Source organism: Daucus carota, chromosome 6 (assembly GCF_001625215.2).
Source record: "Daucus carota subsp. sativus chromosome 6, DH1 v3.0, whole genome shotgun sequence".
In the NCBI taxonomy this organism is placed as follows: Eukaryota; Viridiplantae; Streptophyta; class Magnoliopsida; order Apiales; family Apiaceae; genus Daucus; species Daucus carota.
In genome coordinates, this window is record NC_030386.2 from 33720209 (window position 1) to 33747110 (window position 26902).

The 26902-nt window shown below is 34.5% G+C and overlaps 4 protein-coding genes across 4 annotated transcripts; all 4 read right to left on the minus strand.

Annotated features, from left to right (window-relative positions):
- Positions 1-345: 345 nt before the first annotated feature.
- LOC108225222 (glycosyltransferase BC10) lies at positions 346-8282 on the minus strand. The gene is made up of 11 exons (XM_017400048.2): positions 8075-8282; positions 6282-6816; positions 5317-5415; positions 3976-4076; positions 3792-3863; positions 3323-3413; positions 3015-3095; positions 1300-1362; positions 1093-1215; positions 965-1003; positions 346-861 (listed from the first exon to the last, which is right to left on the minus strand). The coding sequence occupies exons 2-11, from the start codon at positions 6624-6626 to the stop codon at positions 733-735; spliced, it is 1143 nt and encodes a 380-aa protein (XP_017255537.1). The 5' UTR covers positions 6627-6816; positions 8075-8282; the 3' UTR covers positions 346-732.
- A 2238-nt stretch (positions 8283-10520) lies between these two features.
- LOC108226519 (calmodulin-binding protein 25) lies at positions 10521-11539 on the minus strand. Its single transcript, XM_017401486.2, has one exon. It carries the CDS (start codon positions 11365-11367, stop codon positions 10807-10809), a length of 561 nt encoding a protein of 186 aa, XP_017256975.1. The 5' UTR covers positions 11368-11539; the 3' UTR covers positions 10521-10806.
- Positions 11540-16693: 5154 nt separating this feature from the next.
- Positions 16694-18045, minus strand: LOC108224333 (acetylglutamate kinase, chloroplastic). Its single transcript, XM_017398903.2, has one exon. It carries the CDS (start codon positions 17970-17972, stop codon positions 16953-16955), a length of 1020 nt encoding a protein of 339 aa, XP_017254392.1. The 5' UTR covers positions 17973-18045; the 3' UTR covers positions 16694-16952.
- A 482-nt stretch (positions 18046-18527) lies between these two features.
- Positions 18528-21272, minus strand: LOC108226781 (serine/threonine-protein kinase CDG1). The gene is made up of 9 exons (XM_017401772.2): positions 20903-21272; positions 20680-20822; positions 20450-20547; positions 20205-20353; positions 19743-20120; positions 19504-19646; positions 19193-19411; positions 18948-19097; positions 18528-18763 (listed from the first exon to the last, which is right to left on the minus strand). The coding sequence occupies exons 1-9, from the start codon at positions 21087-21089 to the stop codon at positions 18665-18667; spliced, it is 1566 nt and encodes a 521-aa protein (XP_017257261.1). The 5' UTR covers positions 21090-21272; the 3' UTR covers positions 18528-18664.
- Positions 21273-26902: the final 5630 nt, after the last annotated feature.

A 26902-nucleotide genomic window follows, 5' to 3' on the forward strand; every position in this document is an offset into this window, starting at 1 on the left:
AACAGGAACAACAAATTAGTTCACTTGTTTACGCACAATCAGTTCAGTACAATGCCAAAATCACCGTCACATATCTATCTCTTGACAGTATAGTTACAGCTGTGATAACAAGATCTGTATTATCTACAGCATAATTGTTGGAATACTTTACTCAAGATTCTGAGACTCGAAAGATGAACAATGTCTGAACATATTTTTGCACTGGCTTCATTAGTTTAGTTAGTAGCCCATTTAGCTAAAATTTTCGATTTGCTCTGTATATTAATAAATATTTATATGTTCTAGAATATGGTCGTGAAAATAACAGGTGCACGAGCAGGTAACAATCAAGATATTGCAACCCCAGAAAGCAAAACCACTTGCATTGCTACACGGAAAACAAAATTATTCCTTCGACTGACACATTACAAAATTGTAGATTTTGGGTCGAAAAGTGAGGGAATGTTCAGAGCCGGAGGGGGGAGGGGGACTTCTCATTCTCAAGCAACTAGGAGCTCAGCTGATTATGCTTCATCCAGGGAGTATTAGTTGCCGATTCGCCCACGTGGTTGCTTTTTTGATCACTCGCCTGAACACCTCCATGCAGGCAGTCTATTTGGTCGCATCTTGTGAACTTAATTCCAGTAACTTCTACGGACTGTCTAGACTTCTCATAACTTATATACCAAATTCAGGGTGAGGGATGAATCAGTTACTGTTGTCCTCGCCAAAGAATGATTTACAGAACAGTGTTTAAATAGATGTATAATTAGAGAAAAGGTGCATCAAATTGTCCAATGTTTCTGGATAAAACTTTCTTGCAAACAAGTAGCAAGGTCGCTTCATTCCATTCCACATGCAAGGTCTTGTCAATACCTTCTTCTGCATATAGCAAATAGTTCAGCATATATACCTCAGGATTAAAATGTGGTACAAAAAGAATATACACTATCAGATTACATAAAATATTGAAATTTAACTATACCTTTTCATCACTTGTAAAATGTACACTGGTTTCAATTGACTGCAGTGTACAAATAATTGGACGGAATGCGTTAGAGAAGTATATGTGGAAGTATATCAAAAGTACAAGCTAAAAGAACGGATTCATACGGTCATGGTCTTTAGAAGCTCAAATGTGACATCTTGAGCCCGAAATGACCTTGGGTGCCATTTCATTTCGGACCAATCTACAAATGTTACCGACCAACTTGTAATTCCATTAGGATCAAACATCTGAAAACAAAATGTCATTTGGAAGCTAAAAACAAATTCATAAAGAAGAATCATTACAGCACATGATGCTCTTTAAGTACGAACCTTAAACAGGGTTGGCAAGTAATGTTCATCTGAATAGCAATTGCGGTTTCCTTCCATCCCCGGCTGAAGAGTCAAAACTTCAAAGTCAATACAATTATCAGGCGGAAAGTCAACATTTTAGTGTATATACATGTATAGAGGGACAGTGCTAACAAAGAACTTCAAGCCAAAATGGCTTGAACCAGAATTTGAAAAGAGAATGCAAGATAAAATTTAGTGAGCATTTACATAATAAATGGGCATATTTCACTAGCCTCAATAGATAAAGAGAAAGTTTTATACATTTATGTCATCTAATTCTGTAGTTTTCTCTAAATAGATATTGTTATTTATATTATTTACTTTAATCTACATTTAAAATTTCAAATAATTTCATTCTTAGTTATGCTTGCCGGCATCTTCTCTTTTATTTATTTTTGATTGCAAAAAAAGAAGGGAAAAAAAATCACCTAGAGGAGGAAAGTTGTAACATGCCAAAAAAGGTTAAATTTATAATCAGGTTGTAATTTACAGTTTGAGGGTTTGTCTCGGCTGGGTTTCAGTAATTTATTAAATTCTTCGCTTTTCGTCAAAAAACAAAAATATTAAGATCACACCTTATGGTGGAAAGTCTTACCATCCTAAGTGCAATATTCATAATTATGTCATTCTCTTGAAATTGTTTTTCACTTACCATTTTGCAGTTTTCATTATATAGAATATACCTTATTCCCTAATAAGATTTTCATTATTCTATTTCTAAAGCTTATTTGTATTCTACCTTGAAGACTTCTTAGAGTTTTTTATTATAGTTGCCGTCATCATATTTAAATGTTACATTAACAGCTCAATTAAATTTGCGAAGATGTTAAAGGTTTAGCACTTGGCATGACACAGTTCAATCTTTGAAAACAGCCACTGGATGATATATAAGAGCAAGCCTGCATACATCAGGACTTTCCCCTGATGCTATTCCAGAGCTTTGTGTTATGGATATAACTTCTACTGAGAGCAACAAGATTTTCAAGCAACACTTAATTTTACCATAGCCAGGCTACTGGCTACAACTTTTCTCAAAATTGATCTATTTCAGTATTATATACATAGCATACCAGGACAATGAATGCTTCAGTATCGTGTTAGAGTATGCACGTGTTACTGCACAAACAGGACGAGCAGAGTACACACATGCGGGTGAACTAGTAAAGTTGTTTTTGATTATATCACTTAAAATGAATTTCTTATTTATACAAAATTGTAAATTGTAATATTATAGACTTTATTATTTATTAGGACCCAACCAAGTAGGGGTTTCAACAGTACTACCTTTGAGGCTCTGGGCCAATTTATATAAACTAGCTTGCACTTTAGAGAATATTTTAAAGATAGATGCACATAATATCTTTATAAACAATACTTCAAATTTTTGTATTAGAAAAAAAAGTTTTAGATAGTCTTATACTATGTAGTGGTAGTTACAATAATTACTAGAAATGCAGGTTAATTAATTTAAAGAGTGGTAGTTTATATGAATTAAAAGAGTTTCCGACCTAAACGGCTAAACCAAGACCCCCTAAAGCAGTGTGAAGTAGTGATTTACACTCATAACTTTGATTTGGTTGCTTAAGAAATTTTAATGCCCCATGATAGAGTTAAAGCATAAACTTACACTAAAATAAAACCATGAAGTTTCAGTTTATACAAAAGAACCATGGTAAGTTTAAGCATAAACTTACCCTACAGTAGAGCCTGAATTTTGTATAATAGAGATAATCAGCAGTAACTAATATTGCATGCTGCCTCTTCAAAGTGAACCACTGCAACAAAGAGAGCAATAATTTATTAATCTATGATATATTTGAGCTTTGTGGTGATAAAAAAAGAGTCAGGAACCATCATCCACAAACCAAAGGTCTTTCAATAAAAAATGTAACAGAAAATATAGTAAAACTTCAAAGAGTCATAATAACAACACAGTTGTCAGTCATTTATATTTAGGTTAATAAGCCATCTATATCATTTTAAAGTACATCTTGGAAGATACCTGTGACGCTTTTCGAAAGTATTGCATTTCAACTTCTGGCAGCATATGCTCGGAGTACCTACCAATACCATGGGGACCTGGATCTTCAAAACTAGAGTGAACAGGTTTGTGTAAGGATGTAGTTGGAAAGAAATTTCTGTATTTTACAAAATGATAATAAAATATTGGCAATCTTGTAAAGATGATATACACATCAAAATTTGACTTCAATAAGTTCGTCAACTGCACAAGAGTTTTTTGCTTTTGCTAAGTAACTACACAAGAGTGGGGCATATACTAAAAGACTGGTATTTGCGGAAGTAGCGAGGTGTAGAGTTAAATTTTTACACAAGCAGACAATACATGGCAGCATTTGTATGATTAACATAACATTAACATAAGAATGTGCTGTAAGTTAACTATTATATTCAAGTGCAAATGTAACTATGCGATTGGACATCACAAGTTGATAAGAGTATAGTTATCTTACCTGTCAAGAAAACTGACGTTGGTAAATATAAGGAAGTTGTACACGTAATCAAAATTATGAATTGGTACACAACTGCAAAAAAAAAGAGAGAGAGAGAGAGCAAAGATTGTATAACTCACCATGTAAACAATGATCGCACCCAATATTCAATCATTAAGTACAGAAATTCATATGGCCAACTTACCTATCAGAAAGCAAGACAAATTGTTGATTATCTGGATCTTTAAGTGCATTTGCTAATAGTCTCCTCTCCGCATCTACCATGGATATTTTTCCCCAGACAACCTATCTCGCATGACCAATTTACGTGTTAGAATTCTTTCTTAATACATGTAGCTTCTATATACTAACATATTTTAGTTCTACATGATCTGTCATGTATGATATAACACATGGATCTTGATTCGAGTTTTGACTAATTAGTTGTGGGCCTTGTGGCAAGTTTAAATCACTTCATAGTTGATGCCTATAATATTACAGTACAAGAGCGCTAGAAAATCAATTTCACAATCTTATAAATACACTAATGCCATGTAAAAGAATCATAGTCGCCTATGCAAATTTAGTAGGAAGAATTTCAGTTTTTTCACCAAAAATAATTATAACTGCATGTATCCTGCTGGGCCGGCTACTTCTTATGTAGGAATAGAAATTTGTACCAATTACTTTTTGTGATCTCTGATGTAGGTTATAAGACATTCATCTCGGTACACGAATTTATGCATCTTGGAAATTTTGTAAAATGCAAATAGCACGTAAAAAGCCTTCAAAGTGATCTGGACGTGACTCTTTAGTCACCTGGTGACCTTGATATAAGATTATATATATATAGGGATGCATCGTCTAGCAAGTGCAGAAACCACTCTAGATACACAATAAGAAAAAGAACTTGAGATCAGAAAAAGATTGAAAATATGTGCCATGTGGTTCAGCGGCCTCACTCTATTAGCCCCCAACTAAAGATCTCTAAATTTACATTTTAGGATCTAGCTAGGTTTTTAAGCCCATGTCTATAGCCTAAATGATGGATACTGATATAGCTTAAAGAAATTCAGCATTATCTTAATGTATATCCATATTGTTTGGATTCTGTCACTACATAAGATTATAGTATTATACTCCAATATTAATATAGAAATGAATTTTACTAAAAGGAAAAAAGTATATGCAGTCGTAACATAATCCAAACAAATTATACAATCATCCCTAACACCTAAAATAAGAAGCTGCATGAAAAAATTCTTACATTAACATATTTGCAAACTTTTTTTATAACTGATTCAATAAAATTCTCGATTGATATTTACATATTTCCATAATATTGACTGTATATGTACTCCATCAGTTGCAAGTTAAACATCAGGGGTAAAAAAGGTGATGGAGGTGACAATGCAACCAACTGGATATATAAAATCATCAAGATATCAACCAACTTGGCCAAAGAAAAGCATCAACCATATATAGGCCACACATGGTAGTAGTAACGAGATTAAGAGAGAACAAGTGTCTCAAAAGGAACAAATACCTTCTCACTATGAATATTCCGACCAGCAAAATAACGACTGACATGTACTGGCTGTTCCCTAGAGGCGTGTATATAAACAGTGAATCTGTCCTCATGTCCCTGAGAAATTTTAAAATAAGTAGAGTCTCGTATGTGAACAAGGTGTTCCACTACACAAAGAAATACACCAGAAATCTTGTTTAGAAGAAAAAAGTTATGTTTATGTTATTTGAGACTAAAGTTGAAGTCCCTGCCAGTATAACATTAATATTAGTGATCTAAATTTGCAAAGTATTTTATATATTTATCTTTGCACATTCACAAAACGTATTTTGTGCTTTTATATTTATAGTTGACATGTATATGAATAATTTTTTATAGCAGCTGCAGAACTAAACCCACAATCATTTCCTTGGTAAAAAGAACATAATAGCATTACTTGTGCGAGTGAAATGTATACTACACTAAAATATTGAGTAACATAGTCAGACTAATGGCGACCTAGATGTAAATAATCAAGCACAAAACTGTAGATACAGTGTCTACCTAAAAGGACGGTCTAGATGATAATTTTTAAATTAATATATAAAATATTATTTTTTATTCCAAATGACAATTTCCTACATAACTTGTGTCATTTCATTAAACTAACCTAGCAAGCTTTGAGTCTCAGTACACTGATTTTGCAGAAAAGACTTTTTTATTTGAACTAGATGTCCTGCAAATTTTCTTGCCACATAGTTTGCTGTTTGTGTTTCTAAATCGTCACTCAACAGATACTGTTGAATGACAGATCAACTTGTAAATTCATTTACAACTCACCAGATGCTAAAACTAGAACTGCTCTGAACTTCTGATAGCTAAACACAATAGAAAGCTTTTAGCCTTGTACAAAACTAAGCAATTGAACCCTTATATAACATAAAATTGATTTGACTTGGGCAACTTCAATTAATATTAATAATAACACAGTAAAGGAAGCTTACCTGAAAGAACATATCCCACAGCCTTTCGAAAGGTAATGGTCCTGGTGTCAAAAACATGAAAGCGATTTTTGGGTTTTTTGACTGAATTGTAGGTGTGTGCAAAATTTCCCTAATTACGACATGAGCTGCTGTCTCTTCATCAGTTAATTCTTTAACAGGAATAGCTGGAATTTCTTCAACAGCACAACCGCCTGAAGACAATAAGTTACAGGATGTGGAAGCACTTGGTGGATATGTATAGACTGTAAGCAGAAAAATGCTGACCATACAAACTAGAACAACAACCAATTTTGGCCCCTTTACATGTGGGCGATGGCGTGATCCAGCTGTCACTAAGTCTTTCATATCTGGTCTCCACAAGTGACTTATCTCAATCTACTATCAAGTCATCACTAAAATTATTAATAGAATCGCTCTGATGATTATGCACCATATGGCATTGTAGTTTAAGCAAGAAGAACAGCTTCATTTCAGTTGAGGATTTCAAACACCAATAGCTTGGAGGTGAAATGCATAGAATACACAAGCATAGGACCTGCAATCCATCAAAAAATTGTACTTCAAATAGCACATTGATGATCTCTCCAACAAATAACAATTTAAGGAATTAGCAAGCAAAATGGAAATCAAGTAGATAGGAATAAGAAAATATATTCTGCATGATTAAGATCCCAATTATTGATCAGCATACTGGAGATGTACATAACCAAGAACCAAATTGCATATAAGGTTTTCCTTTCATGTCAGTCTCATAGTAAGCTATTTAAATACTAGGATGTTAACAATTTTATTGTGTTAATTTCTTGACATTCGTATAGGCATAATTACAATCTTGCATCTAGTCATTACTTGATACGATATATACCTTGATGTGTCTTGTATAAGAGCTATAATGAGTTCGCAGATGTCTAGTTACACTTTACACTATCTTTAGTGCGCCTAATAGGTCTAGTAAAATTAGGACCCATACTGCATAGCATTGGGTCCTACTTTAAATAGGTCTTATTATGGACACAAACACACTTTAAAATACATATCTACAAGTGGCTTATTTGGTCTTAAATGCAGAAGATGTTTGGTTTAAAGGAAATAAGAAGGTCTTCACAGTAAACAATCAAACTCCTAAACATTGTCACTGCACTGCTTTAAGCAACATATCCAGTTTTCTAGCTTTCAATGAAAGGTATTTTTAGCTGCACTAAGAAAACTACATAACTCAACTAATGGCCATAATGATATTAATGTTTTCACAGGTGCCCTTGATAAAGACTGATTAAATCTGATTTAAAATTGATATTATGTATATTTATCTTGTTTTAGGTACTAAGTTATGTACTCCCTGTTCATTAATTACTAGTGGTGTTAGAGAAAACATGTATAAACGACATGTATTTCTCCTATACTTAATACTTATAAATAGTAGCTGCTTTATCTGTTACAGTGACTAATCAAAATATATCTAGTCTCTTACTCTCTTCTACTTCTCCTCGTCCAGTTGAAACATAGACATATTAAACGGAATCACATTCAATAATTTATAATCTCTACTTCTACATTGATTCCAAAATTAATTGAATCTATCAAAAGAAGTCAAAACAGATCACATATCACATTCAGCCAACTCAGTTCAAAAAGGGAACAGAATTAGTACACTAAATTTTCACAAAACCCGATCCTACACAATTAAATCGAGGAATTCAATCACAATTTTGATTCGAGTAAAGTCATGAGTCATCAGTGTACATGTTTATTCATAAAAATATGATGAGATACGTGTAATAAAAAGTAAGTACCGAGTTAAGCAGAATCAAACAAATGCAGCTGAGATGAGGTGAATCTGATCATTAGGAGATCCAAGACAACAAGTAAATCAAACACAGAGAGATTCCTGTAGGCTTGTTGTGATTATTACAGTGACACACAAGTACATTACACATGGAGTGAACATACATAATAATCTAGTATTGCATAAGTGTGTTTGTGTTTAAGAGATAGAGATCTAAATGAAAGAGATGAAGGCAGGTTAGATTTGAACACATGGAGTTTGAATATTTCCTTGATTTAGACTTTTTCAAGGCTTACATTATAAATGTTGTTTTATGTTTATGCCCACGAGTGGAAAGTCGCCGTGGAAAGCGGGTCGGATGTTTAAAATGTAGTCCGTGTTCGGCGCGGGAACTTTTATGTCCTTAAGCCTTGGATCAGTGTCTAACTTAGTTTTGGACCAGACTCAGCCCAAAACTAAAATAATCCATGTTTGTTGTCCCATTACGTTGGAACATGAAATATCTTTGTTTCTAGTCTCGAGGTTTGAATATTTTGTAATATTTCAAAATGAATTTATTTTGGAGTAATTACTAAATTAACTTATTTAATTGGTTGCTGAACTTTTTGATCCCCGAATTAAAATATAAAAACAACTGAGGTAGAATTTTAAATCTTACTTCAACTTAAATTTTAGAATCTAACTTTTTATTCAATATAAGTTTTATATTTGACTTTATATATATTTTATAATGAGTTTAAAAAAATCATTAAAAAATTTAAATCCTACTAGTAACTTGTATAAACAATTCCAAGTTAGAAAGGGTAAAACTTATAGTTACAAGAAATATGTCCGCCGATATAAAATCATTATGTTGATCGCTTGTTGGTCCAAATTCAATTTCTATAAAAATTAAGAGATGTATTTATTTATGATTCAACTTGATTTATCAAATAATTTGTACTCGTGGATTAATTAAATAAATTTTATTAAGAGTTACATCAAATATTATTTGTAGAGATAACTTATTTTTTATAACTTATATTTTAATATCAGTTTAGTCTTTTATGTATTATGAATGTTGTTAATATTAAAATTTTCTAAAACTTAATGCTTAGCCACTTAAACAAATAAGCATCTAACACAACTCTTTTGATATCATCAAGTATCATACTAGTTAGTTTATTATAATACGAGCACTTATCAACAATTTAAGATTCATTAGGAAATTTGTTATTTATATAACACTTATGTGTGAAACTAGTATTGTTGTAAGTGATATTACAAAATTTTATAATAATATTTAACAATTCAACATAGTACAAATATTATGTTGAAAACTGTAAAACGATGCAGGAAGTTTTTGATGTATTCCTATTTTTCTTCTTTATATGTAAATTTAATTATAAAACAATATTCTGCTTAAAAATAATTCTAGTGGATTCTGATTCTCCTTTTTTAGGTTCGAATGGATGTTGATGAACTTCAAGTGAACAAACAATGATTTTTTAATTAAATTTAGTTATATAAACTGGATTAAAAATCCTTTTCATGTAATTTGATTAATGAACACATATGTTAGAAAAATAATCGCTCCACATATATATTTGAAATAGTTATCATTGTTAATAAAATAATTATCATACTTTTTTAAAGTTGAAATGTATTTTGAATGCAGGGAGTATTATGATTTTTAGTAACTAGTGAACATATCCTTATATTGGACTAAGATCGACAATTTAACATTAATTTGTTTAAAATTTACAGGTGATCAAAGTAATAAAATCTGAACTACGACATCAAGAGCATAGACATTGACTAATCGCCACTCTTTTCCAAGTCAAGACTAGGAAAGAAAGAGGTAGTTTCATTTTTCAGGCCTTCAACTGTACAACTACAAGTGTGTAAATGTTTAAATTCCATAACATATTTTTGCATCTGTTTCATCCGGATTTATTCGGACAAGGTCGTCGTCGTGCATCAGGAGGTTCAGCACATTGGGGACTCGAGAGCATTTTTAGACCCAAGTCAAGGTCATGCTATCACCTAACACCAAAAAATAACTAACTTTGCTTGCAGTATCGGTTAGTTTTGAGGGTTGACTTGAGCAAACATGTGTAACAATACTCATAAAAAAACATTTATCTATTGTCCATTAAAACAACTCCAACACGACTTTACTATCAAGGAGCATCAACTATTTCTTGAATTGATTGAGACTTGGGCCATCAACGGTCTGGTCCAGTCGCTAGTGTGACATAAACTAGAGATTTCTATACAACAACTTTATACTTAATTCAAAAATCAAACATTTGAGTCTATGGTGGAAGTTTAAAACTTATGTAGTATACTGCCGATAAATAAAGATAAATGATCATTTGATTATTTCCCATGAAAACCGAATTTATCAGGACAGGATAAACAGCAGCTACAGATTTGCTATATTAACGTTTTAAGGTGCAGCAGAAAAAAGATTTAAACAACACAAAGAGATTCTTAATCAAGTACAGTACATATTGTTAGTCTGCAATAGACCAGACACAACTTCCCCAACCAAATATGAACAAACATTAACCAACACCAACATTACACATAATACTCCTAAGCAACGTTACCTTAAGCATACATCATACAACTTCCTATATTAAACATTACATAAGTCATATAATAAGTCCTATAATTACTTACTACTTTCTAATATAATATACTACTGTACTGCATCTAGATATATTTATCTTGCTGACATAATCACATACTTCTTCACGACTCCAGCGTCGGAAAGCTGGAGATGGACTCCAAACCGAAACCTCCACCTCCACCGCCGCCGTCCACCGCCGTCGCCGGAGCATAACCACCCAGAGGCCCCGCGTATGTAGGACCCACAACTGGCTGAGGCTGATACTGATAACCAGCCATAAAAGACGAGGAGTCAAGCGTGGGCCAGCCCCCCTGAACCCTATTAACCAACCGCTGCGGTTCCGGTTTGAGGAGCGGAGCCACCGGCACCTGCCCGTTGCCGACAGAAAGCCCGGTCACCTGCTGGACCATCCGCCTGAAATTCGCCGGGTCAGCTGTTATAAACGTCGTCGTGTTGCGCTTCGACGCGCGTGACCTCCGCTTCGTTATCTTCCCATTCGCCACCCCATTCCGGCGCCTCGCCACACCGCTATCCGGGTCCGACCCGGACACACTCGGGCTCTTCACCGACGACGTCGTCTGATCGGTCTGCACAGGCTTAGTCACCACCCCAGTACTGCTGTGATTCAAAGTGTGAGCAATCCACGAATTAATATCCCACTCCGAGTTATTCGAGAAATCCATCTTAACAATTCTGAGATATCGTGCAGAGAATAGCAATTGTATATATAGAATTCGAATTAAATGTTGCAGATAAAAAGAAATCGGATAGATATGGGGAGATAGAGAGGAGATAGATTATAATAAAGAGAGAGAGAAGAGGAGTTGAGAGATGAGCTTGGGGAATATATAGAAAGGCGGTGAGATATACAAGTGCGCATGTGGGGGACGCGTGTCAGCTTATGTGTACCAAGACAAGCCACTCAAGTCTGAACCTACAGTGCAGCCGTGTAGCTTTTGCTTTATTTTGGACTCACGGCCCCACTTCCTACTGTTGTCACTTCTCTTTTTTCCTCTTTTTTAGAAGGATTTTTTCTTTTTTCTTGGGATTGCTGAAGATTATATGCTTCGATTATTTGAAAAGACACTTAATTTTCAAAAAAGAAAAAGTGGCATGTGTGATTTATTTAGGTTAGGTTTACCATATTCTTACGTTAATATATATATATGTTGATTAAAATTTGATTTTTTAAAATAGAAAACGAGAGGGTTAAAATTGGAGTATTAGCGTGGACTTGGTCATGGTAGTAGAGGACCAAAAGACGAGCATTATTATTTATTATTGCGGAAATGTCCATGTTACTAAAGATTTTATACAGTAATAGATGACTTCATGGCTTGCGTTGTCTGTTAAATTTCTTCATCTTTTTCTTTTCGGCGAAAGTGACTAGTTACACTTGCGAGTTGGCAACCATGCTTACATTTTAGAACGTACTGAGATATTTACGGTTTTGTAGTAATATTTCGATCTTTGAGTTTGATATTTTTATATTTGGATCTTCACGTGAGATTAAATGAAAAAATTGAAAAGAGCAACCGACATGATCTTCACATATGCTTTATCTCCTCCTAATATTTAGAAAATACTGGGATTTGCTTAACTAGGCAGGAAGTACCAATCACTACCAAATGATAAATGCTGAAACATGGATTTACTCACAATTGCCGGATATTTGAATGGGACGGGAGGTCATATTGAATGCCTATTGCATCAAGTGAAGACTTGAAGTCTTTGTAGTTTTCGGATTTATGTTCTAAGTTTTTAAATTCCATATTATTATCAATTTTCTGAATATTTAAGTATTTTAATAACTGTTGGTTTCTTATATCAGCTTTGATAGTAAGAAAATCATTTTAAAATAGAGTAAATATCAATTCGAATTTTGATAGTGTTCTTTTTATATACGTATTTTTTATTGAATAAATTAAATTTGATTTGATCGGATAAAAGTACGGAATGCCACAGTCGGAGTTCACTTAAAATTACTCCCTCCATCCCCTTGATTTATATACACTGGGGGACGGGAACGCGGCACGGACTTTAATACTCCTGTAAAGTATAGTTTTATAACTTATTTTTAAGATTTTTTTTTTTTTTTTTTTTCTACTACATCCGCAAATCAAACCCTATTCTCTCTTTTCTCTCTATTCTTGAAGTAGCCGTCTCTATAATCTGAGGGGCTTCCATCGGTTTTTACCGGTGGAAAGCCCCAATCTTTTCTTCTTTTTAACAGTCTTTGTTCATCTTTTGCTTTTGTTCAATAAGTTCCCAATTTATTTGGGTTTTGTTTGGTCTCTCCTTGTGTGAGAGTTTGATTTTGATTTTATTTACTGTTCGTCATGTCCGGGTATCCAGATCTGCAGGATTTTGATGGTGTTGATTTTCATGGTGTTGATTCGGTGATGAAGGTTATTATGGTGATACATCTGTGGTCGATTGCTCAAAACAACAGTTGGAGGATTACAATATGTATATATCTCTTCAAAAAATCGTTTGGTTGCCTATCCAAGATGGAAGGATTCAACAACGATATTATTATGCGTTTGTTCAATTTCGATCATGTATGTAGATGCCGTATGACTTTTTATTATTGAATTATCTTTCCTTGTTCAAAAAAAGATTTTTTTTCTGAATAAAAGTTTGAATGTTATATTTTTAGAGTTAAATTTCATGTCGTCCACATATTTGCTGTAGTACCGTAGACCACTATGTTCTGCAACTATAGAATGGCATAAAAACATTGCAAAATGTGTGAAACTTGTTATCTTGTGAAATACATTCTATAAATATCACTATTTCATGAAAAATATTGAAAATCATTTATGTTCGACAAGTAAAACACATATGTTCTGTAATATGTAAATAAGTTCTGCAAACTTAACATGTTTTGCAGAATAATGTGTTTTTCACTATTTAACTTGTAGAATGTTTAGGATTGTCAAAATTTTTAACAAAATAATGATGTTTATAAAATATGATTTGCAAAATAACACATTTTGCAATGTTTTTATGTCGTTCGATAGTTGCAGAACATACGTGGTCTACGGTACTACAGTAAATATGTGGACTACATGGAACTTTGTTCTATATTTTTATTCAAAAAAGAAAAATTTTAAAAATAAATTATAGAATTGTATTTTATAAGAGCATTGAAGTGCGTGTCGAGCAGTAAAAAAGAAACGTATACAATTAAATGGGACGGAAGGAGTATTGTTTATGTCAAAAAAAACATCTCATTTGGAAATTTAGTAAGAACTCTACATTCACGTCATTCATGACATCATCCTGGTATTTTTGATAAGGAGGAGAAAGAGGTGTGTGTATAATTTAGCAAAAAAAAAGAAAAAAAGAAAGAAAGAGGTGTGTGTATAAAATTGTGTAATTGCGAACTTATGTAGATGTATGTATATACTTTGGACGTTACAGATTAGATAAGTCAGTTAAATCCAGATATTTAAGGTGTTGATTCACATAATTTCATAAATAAATTTAAAGAAATAGATAAAATTTCAGTAATCATATTTTCTTTTTTGTTTTTATATAAGCAAATCATATTACTACTGGTGCATGCAAGGAAATGAGTTGACAGTTACATCGAATGTTCTCCCGCAAGTAAGAGAGAGTTAGGGTCTTTTCTCAACTCTCAACTCTTAACCAGAGTAAAGCTAATTATTGGTTTATCATCAAAGTTTATTTTACCCAAATATTCTCCAACTAGTACAATAGAGATATACGTTATTTGTGTTCTTACCCAACTACTACTCGATCAGTCGGATTTGTTCATAAATAGCTTTTACTTATGTCCATAAACTAAATCTTAATCTTTAATAATAAATCAATTTGCTTACAAGATTAATTATACGTAATTTCCATAAATTTTCTCCTTCCGTGTGACATGGAGTCACATGATACAACATCTACTAATAATTGCACACTTCATAATAAAAAGTGGTAATGGCATCAAAGTAAGTGAAACAAGATTCTTAATATGATGTGCAAATAATTGTGGAAATTAGAGTATAGTATATTGGGAGTATCCGTGTTGTTAAAGAAAAGAATGAACGATCAACAAAAAAGTAAAGAAGGGATAAAAAGAAACGGACGAAAAAGACAGTTAAAAAAGATAACAAATAAATAATGGTTCACAAGCCAATAGATAGATTAGTATGTTGTGACAGTGAGGGGCCGTATATGCCATTTCATCTGAATTACGATAAATACATAGCTAGATGGTGGCCGTTGCTTCAGTTTCAGATTCTGATCCCGAGCAGAATAGCTAGATGTGTTTAAGAAGGTAAACACTAAACACACAAACGAGATGTTGCGTCAAGTTTATATGAGAATTTAATGATTTAAGATACTGTCGTAAATTTTCCATGCCGTAAAATTTCCCCATCCGTGTAATTTGAGTCTTCCTAGCAGGAATTAGCTGAAAAGTAGTCCAAAAGCATAAACATCTGGCTTCTGAAGAACGATCCATGTTCTGATATGGTCTCTTGTGACTCCATAGTCTGTCAGCTTACATTTATAACCACAGTTGAGATGATACTTGGAAAAGTTTGCATAATTGGTTCTAATATGAAAACCTATAAGTATAAATTCGTACCAAAGGCCATACACATGTGCAAGTAGGATGATATTATAAAATAAAAAGATCGTAAAATCAGGATCATTATTTTATATATCTAAATCCAGCAACAATTCCTATATACATTCTCATTATTGTTATTATAATAATATATTTAAAATAGTCAATGAAAAATAATGACAATAAAAGTATAGTAGTAGCATAATAGAGATCCAAAAAGAAGAGAAATCAATTTTTTATTTCACAAAATGAAATAGGAAATGACTAGTGATTATTAGAAAACTACTTAGACACTGGCAGAACCAGAACCAGGATTTCTAAACAATCAAACCTAAAACAATACTACTCTGTAAGGTTAGCAGCAAATCCAAATCAAAAGTTTACTTACTTTTATCTTAAAAGTTTTGATCGAATTTCGAAGGTCAGTCCGGACTCGGGACCGTAACTAGACTGACAACTCCCACCAACCCATCCCTACTAAAGAAAAAGTTCCGCACATGCCTCCAAGTCTTATTTTTCACAGCATCCGTGGCAGGAGAAATTTCCATCCATCTTCGATAATAGTTTTTGCAGAGGCTCACAGGTAAGAATCTTTATTATTACTGCCACCTGTCACACTGGCCGTTGCAGTAGTAGAAGCTTTCTAACTCATCTGTAGCAGTAGTTTTAGCAGATGTTGTGGCAAGTGGAGCGTCTGACTCTTTCTCAGTATTGTTGGCAAGAGGAGCACCTGGCTCTTTCTCATCACTGGCATCTGAAAGAGCGTTTCACTCTTTTCTTTTTTCCATCAACAGCATCTGAAGGAGAACTTGAGTCTTTCGTATCACCATCGATATCCAAAGCAGCACTGGATTCTTCCGCATTACAAGCATCATTATCTTATGAAGCGTCTGTCTCACTCTTATATCGAAAGAAGCACTTGGTTCTTTCTTATTACCAGAATCATCATCTAAAGGTGCGCCCGTCTTATTTCACCTCATCATACGAACGAGCATGTGTCTCTTGCATTCCCTTATTTTTGTTCTCAAAGTAAGACTCTCTCTTGTATAGAGAAGCAGATAAGCACATGTCGCTGAAGTGAAGACTGATCAATAAAGAGACACAGCAGACAGATCTGCCTGAGCATAAATGAAACCACTAATAATTTCATAAAAAAGATATGCTTCCTGTGCAATCGTAAGAACAAGGTGAAAATTTGAAGCAGCATTCCACATGACGGGGATGATATTGGTAAATGTCAAGAATGACTCCTGTGTTGGCAAAATGAGGAATCCTTTGTAGAAATAATGAAAGGTTAAAATCAATTGGCGCCTTCTCTTAGAACAAATCTTGTTCACAATAAGAAACTAGAGTACGAACTACCTGATAACATGAAAACTATAATACTATTCAAATGAACAGAAACAAAAACAGGGAAAGAGTACAGAGAAGATGATGTTCCAATTATTGCACTAACCATATCAATTCCTCCGGTTTAAAGTTCAGAACAAATTATACGACAACATATATACAGAAAACACCAGATATATTTAACATATCTGAGAAACAGTCTTGGTAGTTGGTACATTCTGAACATGGACTGGATAGATGATTTTAAATTAAAAAATAAAAAAAAGCCATAGAACAATGATCAAATCTTTGCAACTCCAAAAGCACAAAATAATTATACAAAACACAATATTACCCAGTGATCATAGTACCAGCACCTTCATCCGTCAAAATCTCAAGCAACAAGGAATGTTCCAACCCACCATCAATAATACTCGTAGTTCTCACCCCTTGCGCAAGTGACCTAATACAACAATTCACCTTGGGAATCATCCCACCCGCAATCTTCCCCTCTTCCATCATCTTCTTCACACCCTTAATATCAATCTCCTTAACCAAACTCCCTAAATCATTCCGATCCTCCAAAATCCCGACAACATCAGTCAACAAAATCAACTTCTCCGCACCCAATGCTGCAGCCAGCTCGCCAGCCACCGTATCCGCATTAATATTATACATTTGGCCATTCCCATCGGCCGCCACAGAAGCAATAACCGGGATACATCCATTATCAATCAAAGGCCTAATAACACTGGAATCAACCTCTGCAATATCCCCCACAAACCCCAACTCCTCAGCATTAACCGCAGGCGAAGCAGTCAACAACCTGCCATCAATCCCCGATAACCCCACCGCAGTCCCCCCGGCCTTATTAATCAAACTAACCAACATTTTATTAAGTTTGCCAATTAAAACCATAGACACAATTTCCATAGTGGAAGCATCAGTTACCCTCAAGCCATTCAAGAAATTGGGCTTAATCCCGAGTTTCGCAAGCCAAAGATTAATTTCGGGGCCACCCCCGTGAACAAAAACAATGCGCATACCAACACAGGACAAAAGAACAAGATCAGCAATAACAGAAGCTTGGAGATTACCTGATTTCATGGCAGCCCCACCGTACTTGACCACAATCGTTTTGTTTCGAAACTTCTGGATGAAAGGGAGGGCTTCAGAGAGGATACGAACACGGGTGCTTGGTGAGGTTGCGAGAATCGGGTCGAATTGGGAAATGGAGGCGGATTTGAGGGGCGGGAGTGAAATTGGGGATTTGGGGAAGTGGAGATGATTAGGGTTAGGGTTTATGAGGGGTTTTGGAGGTGGGTTTAGGAGGGGGGTTGATTTGGGGAGGTGCAGGGCTTTGGCCGCCATTTTGCACACAGTGTCTGTGGAGGGACAGAACAGAATGTACTCTGTGTTGAACAAGTGTTCGAGTGTGTGTTTTGCATACCATTGAAAATATAGACTTATTTTTCATATTTATTTTGTATACTTATTTTTTTTTTCCAGAATTTTGTATACTATTAAAAATATAGACTTTTATTCTGTATTCTGTGGAGGGACAGAACAGAATGTACTCTCGTTTCATATTTATATTACTTTGTATTCTTTTAATTAGTAGTAGTAATAAAATTTAAAAGTCCTATATTTGTTTTTTGCGCATAGAATTAGTGAAATGATATGGATATAGAAAACGTTATAGCAGCCAAATTTATTTCAAAAACAAATCTTAGAATCGTGATTTTTTTTAATAAAATGAATTCTTTACATTCATAATAATCTTATAAATTAAAAAATTTCAAAGTCATTTATGAAGAATCTTGGATATCTAGTTTGAGTTCCCCAGCATGATTTCAATGTATAATGAATCCGAGTGGTTCAAGAAAAGAATGGAATGATGATCAAACAATGAAAGAACAAGAAGCGGACCAAAAAGACGGTTTAAAATATAGCAACCTACAAAATATTGCTTCGCAAGCTAGTACTATAGATAGATTAGTATTTATGTTGTGACAATGAGGGGCCGTATATGCTACATCATCTGAATTACGATAAAGGCACAGCTACATTGTGGGCGTTGCTTCGATTTCAGAATCTGACTCCGGTGGAGAATAGTCTGTAACGCTATACCCGTGCTTTATCTGCCACAGAGCATTCACTACCTGTTCGCATCATGCAAAACCAAAAGTACAATCATTTACCTAAGAACAATGTTGTTTGAGAGCGCAATTTTCCTAACACTTATTAAGCAACTGTCATAACACGACTCCAGGGTGCTATTGGCTCTATCTCAACTCAAAAACTAGTCTAGTCTGTTATGAAATTTATGAATCAACTAGTACGTACCTGGTCAATCGAGTATCTTCTATACGGATTTGTGCTGAGACATTTTTCTGCAATCCGAACCATCCAAAAAAGCTGCAGAATATCATGTGAGCCTCCAATTTTACGGTCCAATAAATCAGGGTAGTTTTTTTCCCTCAGAAGCGGCCTTGCCTGTTTTCGACATTAACAGAGAAGGGAGAATACACAGATGAGGTTTTGCGTAGGGCTTAATGAAGCATTATACAGAGTAAATTAGCAAAAATTACCCATGCCAATAAGCTTTTCCCATGGGTATCGGCTAAAGTCTTCCAACCAGTAATCAGCTGTAAAAGAACTAGGCCAAAAGAATAAACGTCTGTTTTGCTTGAATGTATCACGGTCTCTTCATACTCTGGTGCTAAGTAATCAAATGTCTTCAGCACCCTGGTCTCTGAAGAGCGATCCATGTCATGATATTGGTCTCTTGTGGTTCCATAGTTTGTCAGCTGCATTTAAAATGATAGTGTTATGATGTTCTGAAAAGTTTGCATCATTTGTTTTTTATATGAAATTAAAAAAGATTAAGAATTGATTGTACCAGAGGCTCATAGTCATGTGTAAGCAGGATGTTATCAGGTCTCATACTTCCATAGAAACTTTTGCTGTGAAGATACTGTAGCCCTCTGGCAGATCCGACTGCTATATTTACCCTTCTTTCCCAGGTTAGTCCTGTGCTTCCATCTGAATCATTTACGGTGATTAGGGGAAGAAATATCTAGCTTCATCCTGTAACTAAAGATAGATGATGAACAATATTGAAAATGTCGTTTATCTTACTTGATAGATGTATGCTAAGTGAGCCATTGCAGACGTACTCACAGACTAGCAACCTTTTTTCAAGCTCTTCTGAATATGATCCTAACACGCTAACTACATTCTTATGTCTAGCCTTATGAAGTAGCTCAACTCGATTCCTGAATTGCATATAACTGGTGGTTTCCAGAATGCAACTACTAATGACAATCTTTGTTCCATCGTTCAATATCCCTTTATAGATTAACTTGTTATTGTTAGAGAGTAGATTCTGCTCGGAAAATCCAGCTGTAGCACATTGTAGTTCCTCCAAAGTGAATGCTCTTACATTTTCATCTGTATGTCTTGGGGAAAAACATACTGAACACATAGAGTTCTGATGTAATAATGGTCGCTGTTCCCCTGTTTCAATAAGTGATGTCACATGAAATTTTTGGTGATGTTTTCCTTGTCATTACTACTCTATGAGTTTCAGGTTGAACGTACTTGTGAATTGACGGAGTTCTTGGAATTGGTAATCTTCAGGTTCTGGTGCTTTCCGCGCTCTTATAAATTTCACCCCTCCATCCTTCCTCATCCTCATTATACCACATGTGAGATTTTCCATAATGTATTTAATCTCTCCTTTTAGCTTCCTAGGAGTGTAAGATTTAGTAATAATCTTTTCATACATAGTAAATTTATATACCAAAATTTATAGAATCACTGCTCAAAAACTAATTATGAATTACCTGTCAAGGATAACACATGTCGCATCAAAGTTGTTGGCCGCGTGTACAGTGGCCTCTTTAAGTAAGTGGCCTGGTTCTACAGATCCCTCTATTTCAATCTAAATTACATGAAAAATTTAACTGTTACCAGAGCTTATTTCAGGTTAAAAAAACTCGAGGGCAACCAGAAGTGCGTGTGTGATGCATATCTGTATACACATAAGAAGGGGAAGTTGCCGCTTATCAATAACCTGTTGGTTTCTCATGAGGGAAAGTATGTTTTTCATCTCCCTGTTGGTTTCGAACTCAGCTAGCTTCTTCCTTATCTCTGTATCAATACTTTCTTGTCTTTTCAAAATTGTTGCGCTGGAGTGTAATCTACTCTTGGACACAGCTGAACAATGCAAGCATAAGATCAGAAAAGCAGAATCTATTGTTTCTGGAATTGAAATGAATTAGACGAACAAAATCTACCTAGTAATCCGCAGGCTCTCAAGGGTGATCTATTACTAGTCTTCCTAAAAGGCTGCACAATCCGCAGAATTTTCATCTTGTCACCAGGCTTAAGAGATAAGTGATGCACCGCCCCTCTGATTGGATCGACTGATAGCTCTCTCGATGCATCTTGAATAACCAGCACCTTCTGAATTCTTGATGACATTTCAATATCGATTAGCTAACAAAGATCCTTTTTTCCGAATCAAATAGTATATGAATGGAAATCAAAAGGTGGTTATAAATATAATAGCTAGCTGTTACACAAAACATACATATTTGATGAGTGAGTCAACTGCCATATATACTACTGTACTCATGTTAAGCCACTGGCAATATGGATCTGTACGAACTTCTTGTTTAATGCTATGCTTATCAAGTTTGTGTACTATGTCTTGTCAGATACAGACAAATTGCGAAAGAAGACAAGATACATTCGACATTTTTATTAATGTCGATTACATCAAAGTGCAAGTTCTTGGTTTCTAACCATCTATCTATGTTCAAATAGCTTCAGGCGGCTTGTCTACCTATGTTTTGTTTATTCTTGACACATGATCATTGACTCGTATATGTATAGATAAGTTCGAATTTTTTGTCATCGTTAGGACGTGGCTTTACCTAGATTTGGATATTGAGACAGCGGACAAATGCTAGTTTTGTTTTAACAATGTATACAGAATATAAATTCAGCTAAATTTTGTCCGGCTTTCAGCTACGGTTTGTTTTAACAATGTATACAGAATAGGAATTTCAGCTAAAGTTTCCCCAATTCCTTTTAGCTGAAATCGCTAAGTATCCTGATACCGCACCTAACTACTTAACTTCGGCGGTTTGTTATCTTAGAGACAAAGTGATTCCCTGTGATACGTATCGTATCAAAGGCGAGTGTAACAATAAGTATTATGAAGCACCTCGAAGACAAAACAAACAAACAAGAAGCTTTTTACAGGCTAATGATATAAGTGAAAGGAACATGAAATGCAGTGCTTCCTCTGAAAAGTATATGCTTTCTTTTTATCGTTTAGAATGCAACGAGAACAGAGGAAAGGCAGAGCAATAATAAGCTTCCATAAAATCTTTGAAGCAGTTAAAAATTATTTTTAACAAATCATACATTTTCAATATTTACAAGGATGTGACGCGGTGTGATCTGTAAGAAGAAACTTTAAAGAGTTCATCCTTGCCGCTATACTGCACATAGCATCCGTAACAGGAATGGATCTTATGTGCATAATTTCGCAAAGGATGTCAGCATGGAAAGGGAAAACATTGTTCTCTGCACTGCTGAGAAGTTTTTAAATACAAATTATTACAAATTAACATGAACCGAATAAAAAGGACATGAACAGAAAGTTAAGAAAGCAAGAGAACCAAAAATATAAAGGGAAAATGTGAGAAATACGTTAGCACCAGGCAACTTGTTTTTTAGCTGGAGATATTTATTCTTTGCTTATTGCTCTGATGTTGGAATGGTTCAGACTTGCAGAGAAGACAAGTAAAGAAGAGGAGAAGACAGCAAAAGGAAAAGAACAAAGCAAAGAAAATTCCCAAAGAAAAGAGGGATGAAATAAAATCTAATTCCACCAATGATTCTATTCTCTTCTCTTAAATTTTCTTTCATCATTTTTATGAAATGAATTGCGCAAATGTAGTAGAACTTAGTTTGCACTGAGCAAACAGGCTATAAGTTGAACTGTTGAATTGATTCAAAATTTTTACTGTAATATATTTAAATTGACTTGTTATTAACATAATAATCTGCTGATACAACTTAAAAGTACACACAACAAGCCCTGGAAAATTAATATCCCCTACATTCAAACAACAAACACAGCAGTGGAAGAACAATAGTATTTTCAACTTACAAATTAAATTATGTAAGGTTACAAATGCAGCACCAGTAAATCATTTAAAAACTTGAAAATGGAAAACATGGAAACAAATTGCACACACCAATTGCCTGTTCTTCACCCCCCATATATCCACATTATTTAGCCGTTTCACCTGCTGCCTGGTGATTACCAGATTGAGCTGCTGCCTGTTGGTCACGGAGTTCTTTATGTTTGATTTGCCCCAACAATTTTGCTGCTAATGGCAGCCCGTCACACCTCTTCACGATTTCTGCCTTCAGTTTTTCTATACTTGCTGGCAACTCAGTATTACCTTCATTAACAGTGTCTTTAAAGATATTCCAGCAAGTCTCCAGGTCCGTAAGAGGCTCAATGCAACGCAAATTCTCTTCTTCTCCAACCATATTTCTCACAACTTGTTCAACTCGGCTAGTCACTATTACTGTGCCACCACACTCCTTTGGCAATCCATAAGAAAATTTCTCATAAATCTTATTTTGATCATTCCCTGCATCAGAATCAGCCATTTTGAACCACTCGTCTGGGTTATGAGCATCATCAAGAACAATCAAGTACCTCTTCCCAGTTAACTGCAAGCGGAGAGCGAAGAGTAATCCTCTTATACTTTGCTTTTCATCTACCTTATTGATAATCTTGTCATCAATTCCAACACACCTCAACATTCTCTTGACAACCTCCTTTTTGTTATCCACATCTTCACCTTTCTGCTTGGACAAACAGACCCAAATTCTTGGAAAGAAGTATTCCATCACTTTAGGCCGGCTGAAAATGGACTGGCAAAGAGTAGTCTTGCCAACTCCAGCCATTCCATGAATCCCAAATGCCTTGAATGTATTAGTATCTTTGCGAGGCAGTAGAAGAAGTCTCTCCAAGGACAATATCTTGTCCTGAAAACCATGTACTGTCTTAACATTCACCCGAGTACTCCAACGATACTCCACTACTTCAGGAGTTGTCTTGGCTGGGCTACCATTTTTAATAATAGTAGGCTGCCGGGTGCCAGGATGGCTGGATTCATCACTCTTCTTGGGGGGTTCTTTAAGGTCCTGCTTAATTTTCTTCAAGGTATTGGAAAATTCTTTGATTGAAGGATAAGAGAAGGGGTTTTGGGTTATCATTTGCCACTCGGTCAATAAATTGTTGATGTAGTAGAGCTGTTCCCTCAGCAAATCTTCCTGGCTGACAGCCTTTTCCTTACCACCGCCAGGAGCAGAGAGAGCTTTTGGCTTATTTTCTGGAGCACCCTTGTCTGAAACAGGAGAGGTTTCGGATTTATCAGCACCACCAGGTTTCGCCAATGTTGCAGTCTTGGAGGCTGCCGACTCTTTCTCACCATCGCCAGCAGAGGCAGTGGGAGTGATGGACTTATCACCCGTCACATCGTCTGTGGCAGGAGTAATTTCGGATCCATGTTCACTAGTCGTTTTAGCCGTGGTTCCAACAATCGAGTCTTTCTTATCACCACCACCACTGATCACACCTGATGTTATAGGAGCAGTATCTTTCGTCTGTTCTGGACCAGTGGCATTATCAGATTTGGTCTGTTCTGGATCAGCATCATTATCAGATTTGGTAGTAAAAAGCAAAGTGCCCGGCTCTTTCTCATCAATCTGAGGAACCGCGCTTGATTCTTTATTATCAGCAGCATCATCTGAATGAGCCTCCGTCTCTTTCTTATCATCATCCTCCGCCTCTCCCGTCTCTTTCTCATCACCAGCATTCTTCGAAGCGGCCATCTCTTTCTTGTCATTTCCAGGAGCTTCTGACTTTTTCACCTCATCTTTCTTAGGAGAAGTAGAAGCTGGAACAGAAGGCTTGGAAGCCTCTGGAAGTTTCTTGACCGCTGACGGAGGAGTGGTGGTAGCGGCGGCGGCGGCGGCTGATTTAATTTTGTCTCGTTTCTGTTCAACCAAAGTCTTAAGCTCAGTGAACTCCTTGTGAAGATTAGGGAGTAACACCTTGGCAGCGAAACGGATTTTCATCTTTTCGGATTCTTCAATGGCATCAGCCAGCTTTTCCAGAATGTAAGTCACAATCTCATCTCCCATCTCGTATTTACTTGATCTCTCTCAACTCAATCTAATTAACACAACTTCTCTCCTCTTCCCTCTGTTGACTCGCATATATATATATATACTCGTAGCAAGCAGCAGAGATAGAGAATGTGAAGTTGAAGATTTTTTTTAATTGGGCTTTTCTTTTATGCAGGAAGGTGGCATGAAACTATAGTTACGGTGAAGCTACCCAATGGGCCCAAAACAGGGCTGCTTTTATAAGTCTTGGTTTAAGAGAAAGAGATATTAATATACCTTCCTTGCTCCCTGCTGCTTTATTAAATTCCTAGCATCAGGACTTGCTAATTTCATACTCCAAAGTCTAATATGTTATACTTATTCTAACAATATCGATTTATATTTTTTTAAAACAATTATAGTCGAAAGCTTTGGAAATACATTTTTAACTGAATTAATCATTATTGTCAACAAATAAAATGCCTCTTCTCTTGCTGCTGCTTCTTTTCTTTTCTAATAAGACTTAGAGTCCTTTTAATATTATATGGGTTTATGTGCACATGCTAAGCGCGGAATTTGATATGTTTGGGAGATTTTGATTGGTGTTGTTGGTGTATTTGCAGGAGGTCCACTATTATTAAGATATGAGATCCAATCAAAATCTCTCAAACTTATCAAATTCCGCGCTTAGTATGTGCTCATGGGCACACACTAGAAAAATCGATATTATATATGTATTTTGAATCTGTAACTTTTGTTTCACATATTAATATTTTTTGTATTTAATAACTGAATTTAGATAAGTTTTTTAACTTGTAAGATTGAATATTTATATAATAAAGTTTAAAAATAAATTATGAAATTATATTTTATATGTATATTAAAACTTGTGTCAAGGAATACAAAAAAAATATTAAAAATTGAAGAGAAGGAGATAGTATATTATTATTATTTCAAGTTATTATTAAAAGAATTTATTATCTTAATATGCTGATAGATGATGTGATATTTTTGTCGTATAGTTCCAATAAATATATTCAATATCATGAGGTTGATTATAATTATAAATAAAAATTTATATCATTAGAGTATATCGTGTGTGTGTATAAATTTTATTTTTAATATGTCACTTGAATTTTGTAGGCTTGGATATGCTCTCAACAACAAAACCAATCAATCTATTATCTATTATATATCTAATAGAAGAACTGTGAGTAATTTAATTCGGAATGACAAATATGCCCTTTGCTCATTATACATATATTTATATATATATATATATATATATATATATATATCAAGGTTATTATTGATTTTTTATACTAACGTATTTATTAGTCATTAATATGTAATCATTAATATACATTAATTACTTTTAAATTAAAACTTCAATACAGATACGTATATTATATTTATAATTATGATTTAATAATACATAAATAAATATCCAGCGTTGTAAAAAGTATAAATCAGTAAAATTTGCGATTAATCAGAATGATTAATCTAATAGAGCAACTTTTTGTCAAATCGGATCAAAATCCGTACAACTATACATTAATCGGTTAATCGCCATTTTTTTGAATGATTAATATAAGAGAGCAACTTTTTGTCAAATCGGAACGAAATCCGTCCAACTATACATTAATCGGTTAATCGCCATTTTTTAGAAAATTGTATGTATCTATAAATGATTTTTAATTATTACGATTTAATAAAATTATATATACACATACATATACATATATATATTAGAATAATTATAAATATAATATATAACTATATTACAAAGACTCTGATTCGGCAGGAATCTCGTTTCTTACATCAATTTTTTAATAATTTTAGGTGAGTGGTAATTTAATTATATTATAAAATTTTAAATAGTGTATGTTTTTTGTATTTATATTTTAATAAATATCATGATAGTGAGGATATGTGTGTGTGCATGCATGCATGCATGCATATATATATATATATAGACACATATTAACCAATTAATCATCGATTTAACTAAATTTTGCAAATCCGGTTAAAAATCGGTCCGATTATCGATTAATCAGCCGATTTTTAAAATATTTCATTATTATGATTTAATA

Coding starts and splice junctions, on each gene's coding strand:
- LOC108225222 (XM_017400048.2), bottom strand. CDS start 6,626: ATGAAAGACTTAGTGACAGCTGGATCACGCCATCGCCCACATGTAAAG. Junction 3,864..3,975: donor TTTGTCTTGCTTTCTGATAG/GTAAGTTGGCCA, acceptor TTTTTTTTGCAG/TTGTGTACCAATTCATAATT. Junction 862..964: donor ATTTTACAAGTGATGAAAAG/GTATAGTTAAAT, acceptor TGCTATATGCAG/AAGAAGGTATTGACAAGACC.
- LOC108226519 (XM_017401486.2), bottom strand. CDS start 11,367: ATGGATTTCTCGAATAACTCGGAGTGGGATATTAATTCGTGGATTGCT.
- LOC108224333 (XM_017398903.2), bottom strand. CDS start 17,972: ATGGCGGCCAAAGCCCTGCACCTCCCCAAATCAACCCCCCTCCTAAAC.
- LOC108226781 (XM_017401772.2), bottom strand. CDS start 21,089: ATGTCATCAAGAATTCAGAAGGTGCTGGTTATTCAAGATGCATCGAGA. Junction 20,548..20,679: donor CCCTCATGAGAAACCAACAG/GTTATTGATAAG, acceptor CATGTAATTTAG/ATTGAAATAGAGGGATCTGT. Junction 19,412..19,503: donor CACATGACTATGAGCCTCTG/GTACAATCAATT, acceptor TTTTAAATGCAG/CTGACAAACTATGGAACCAC.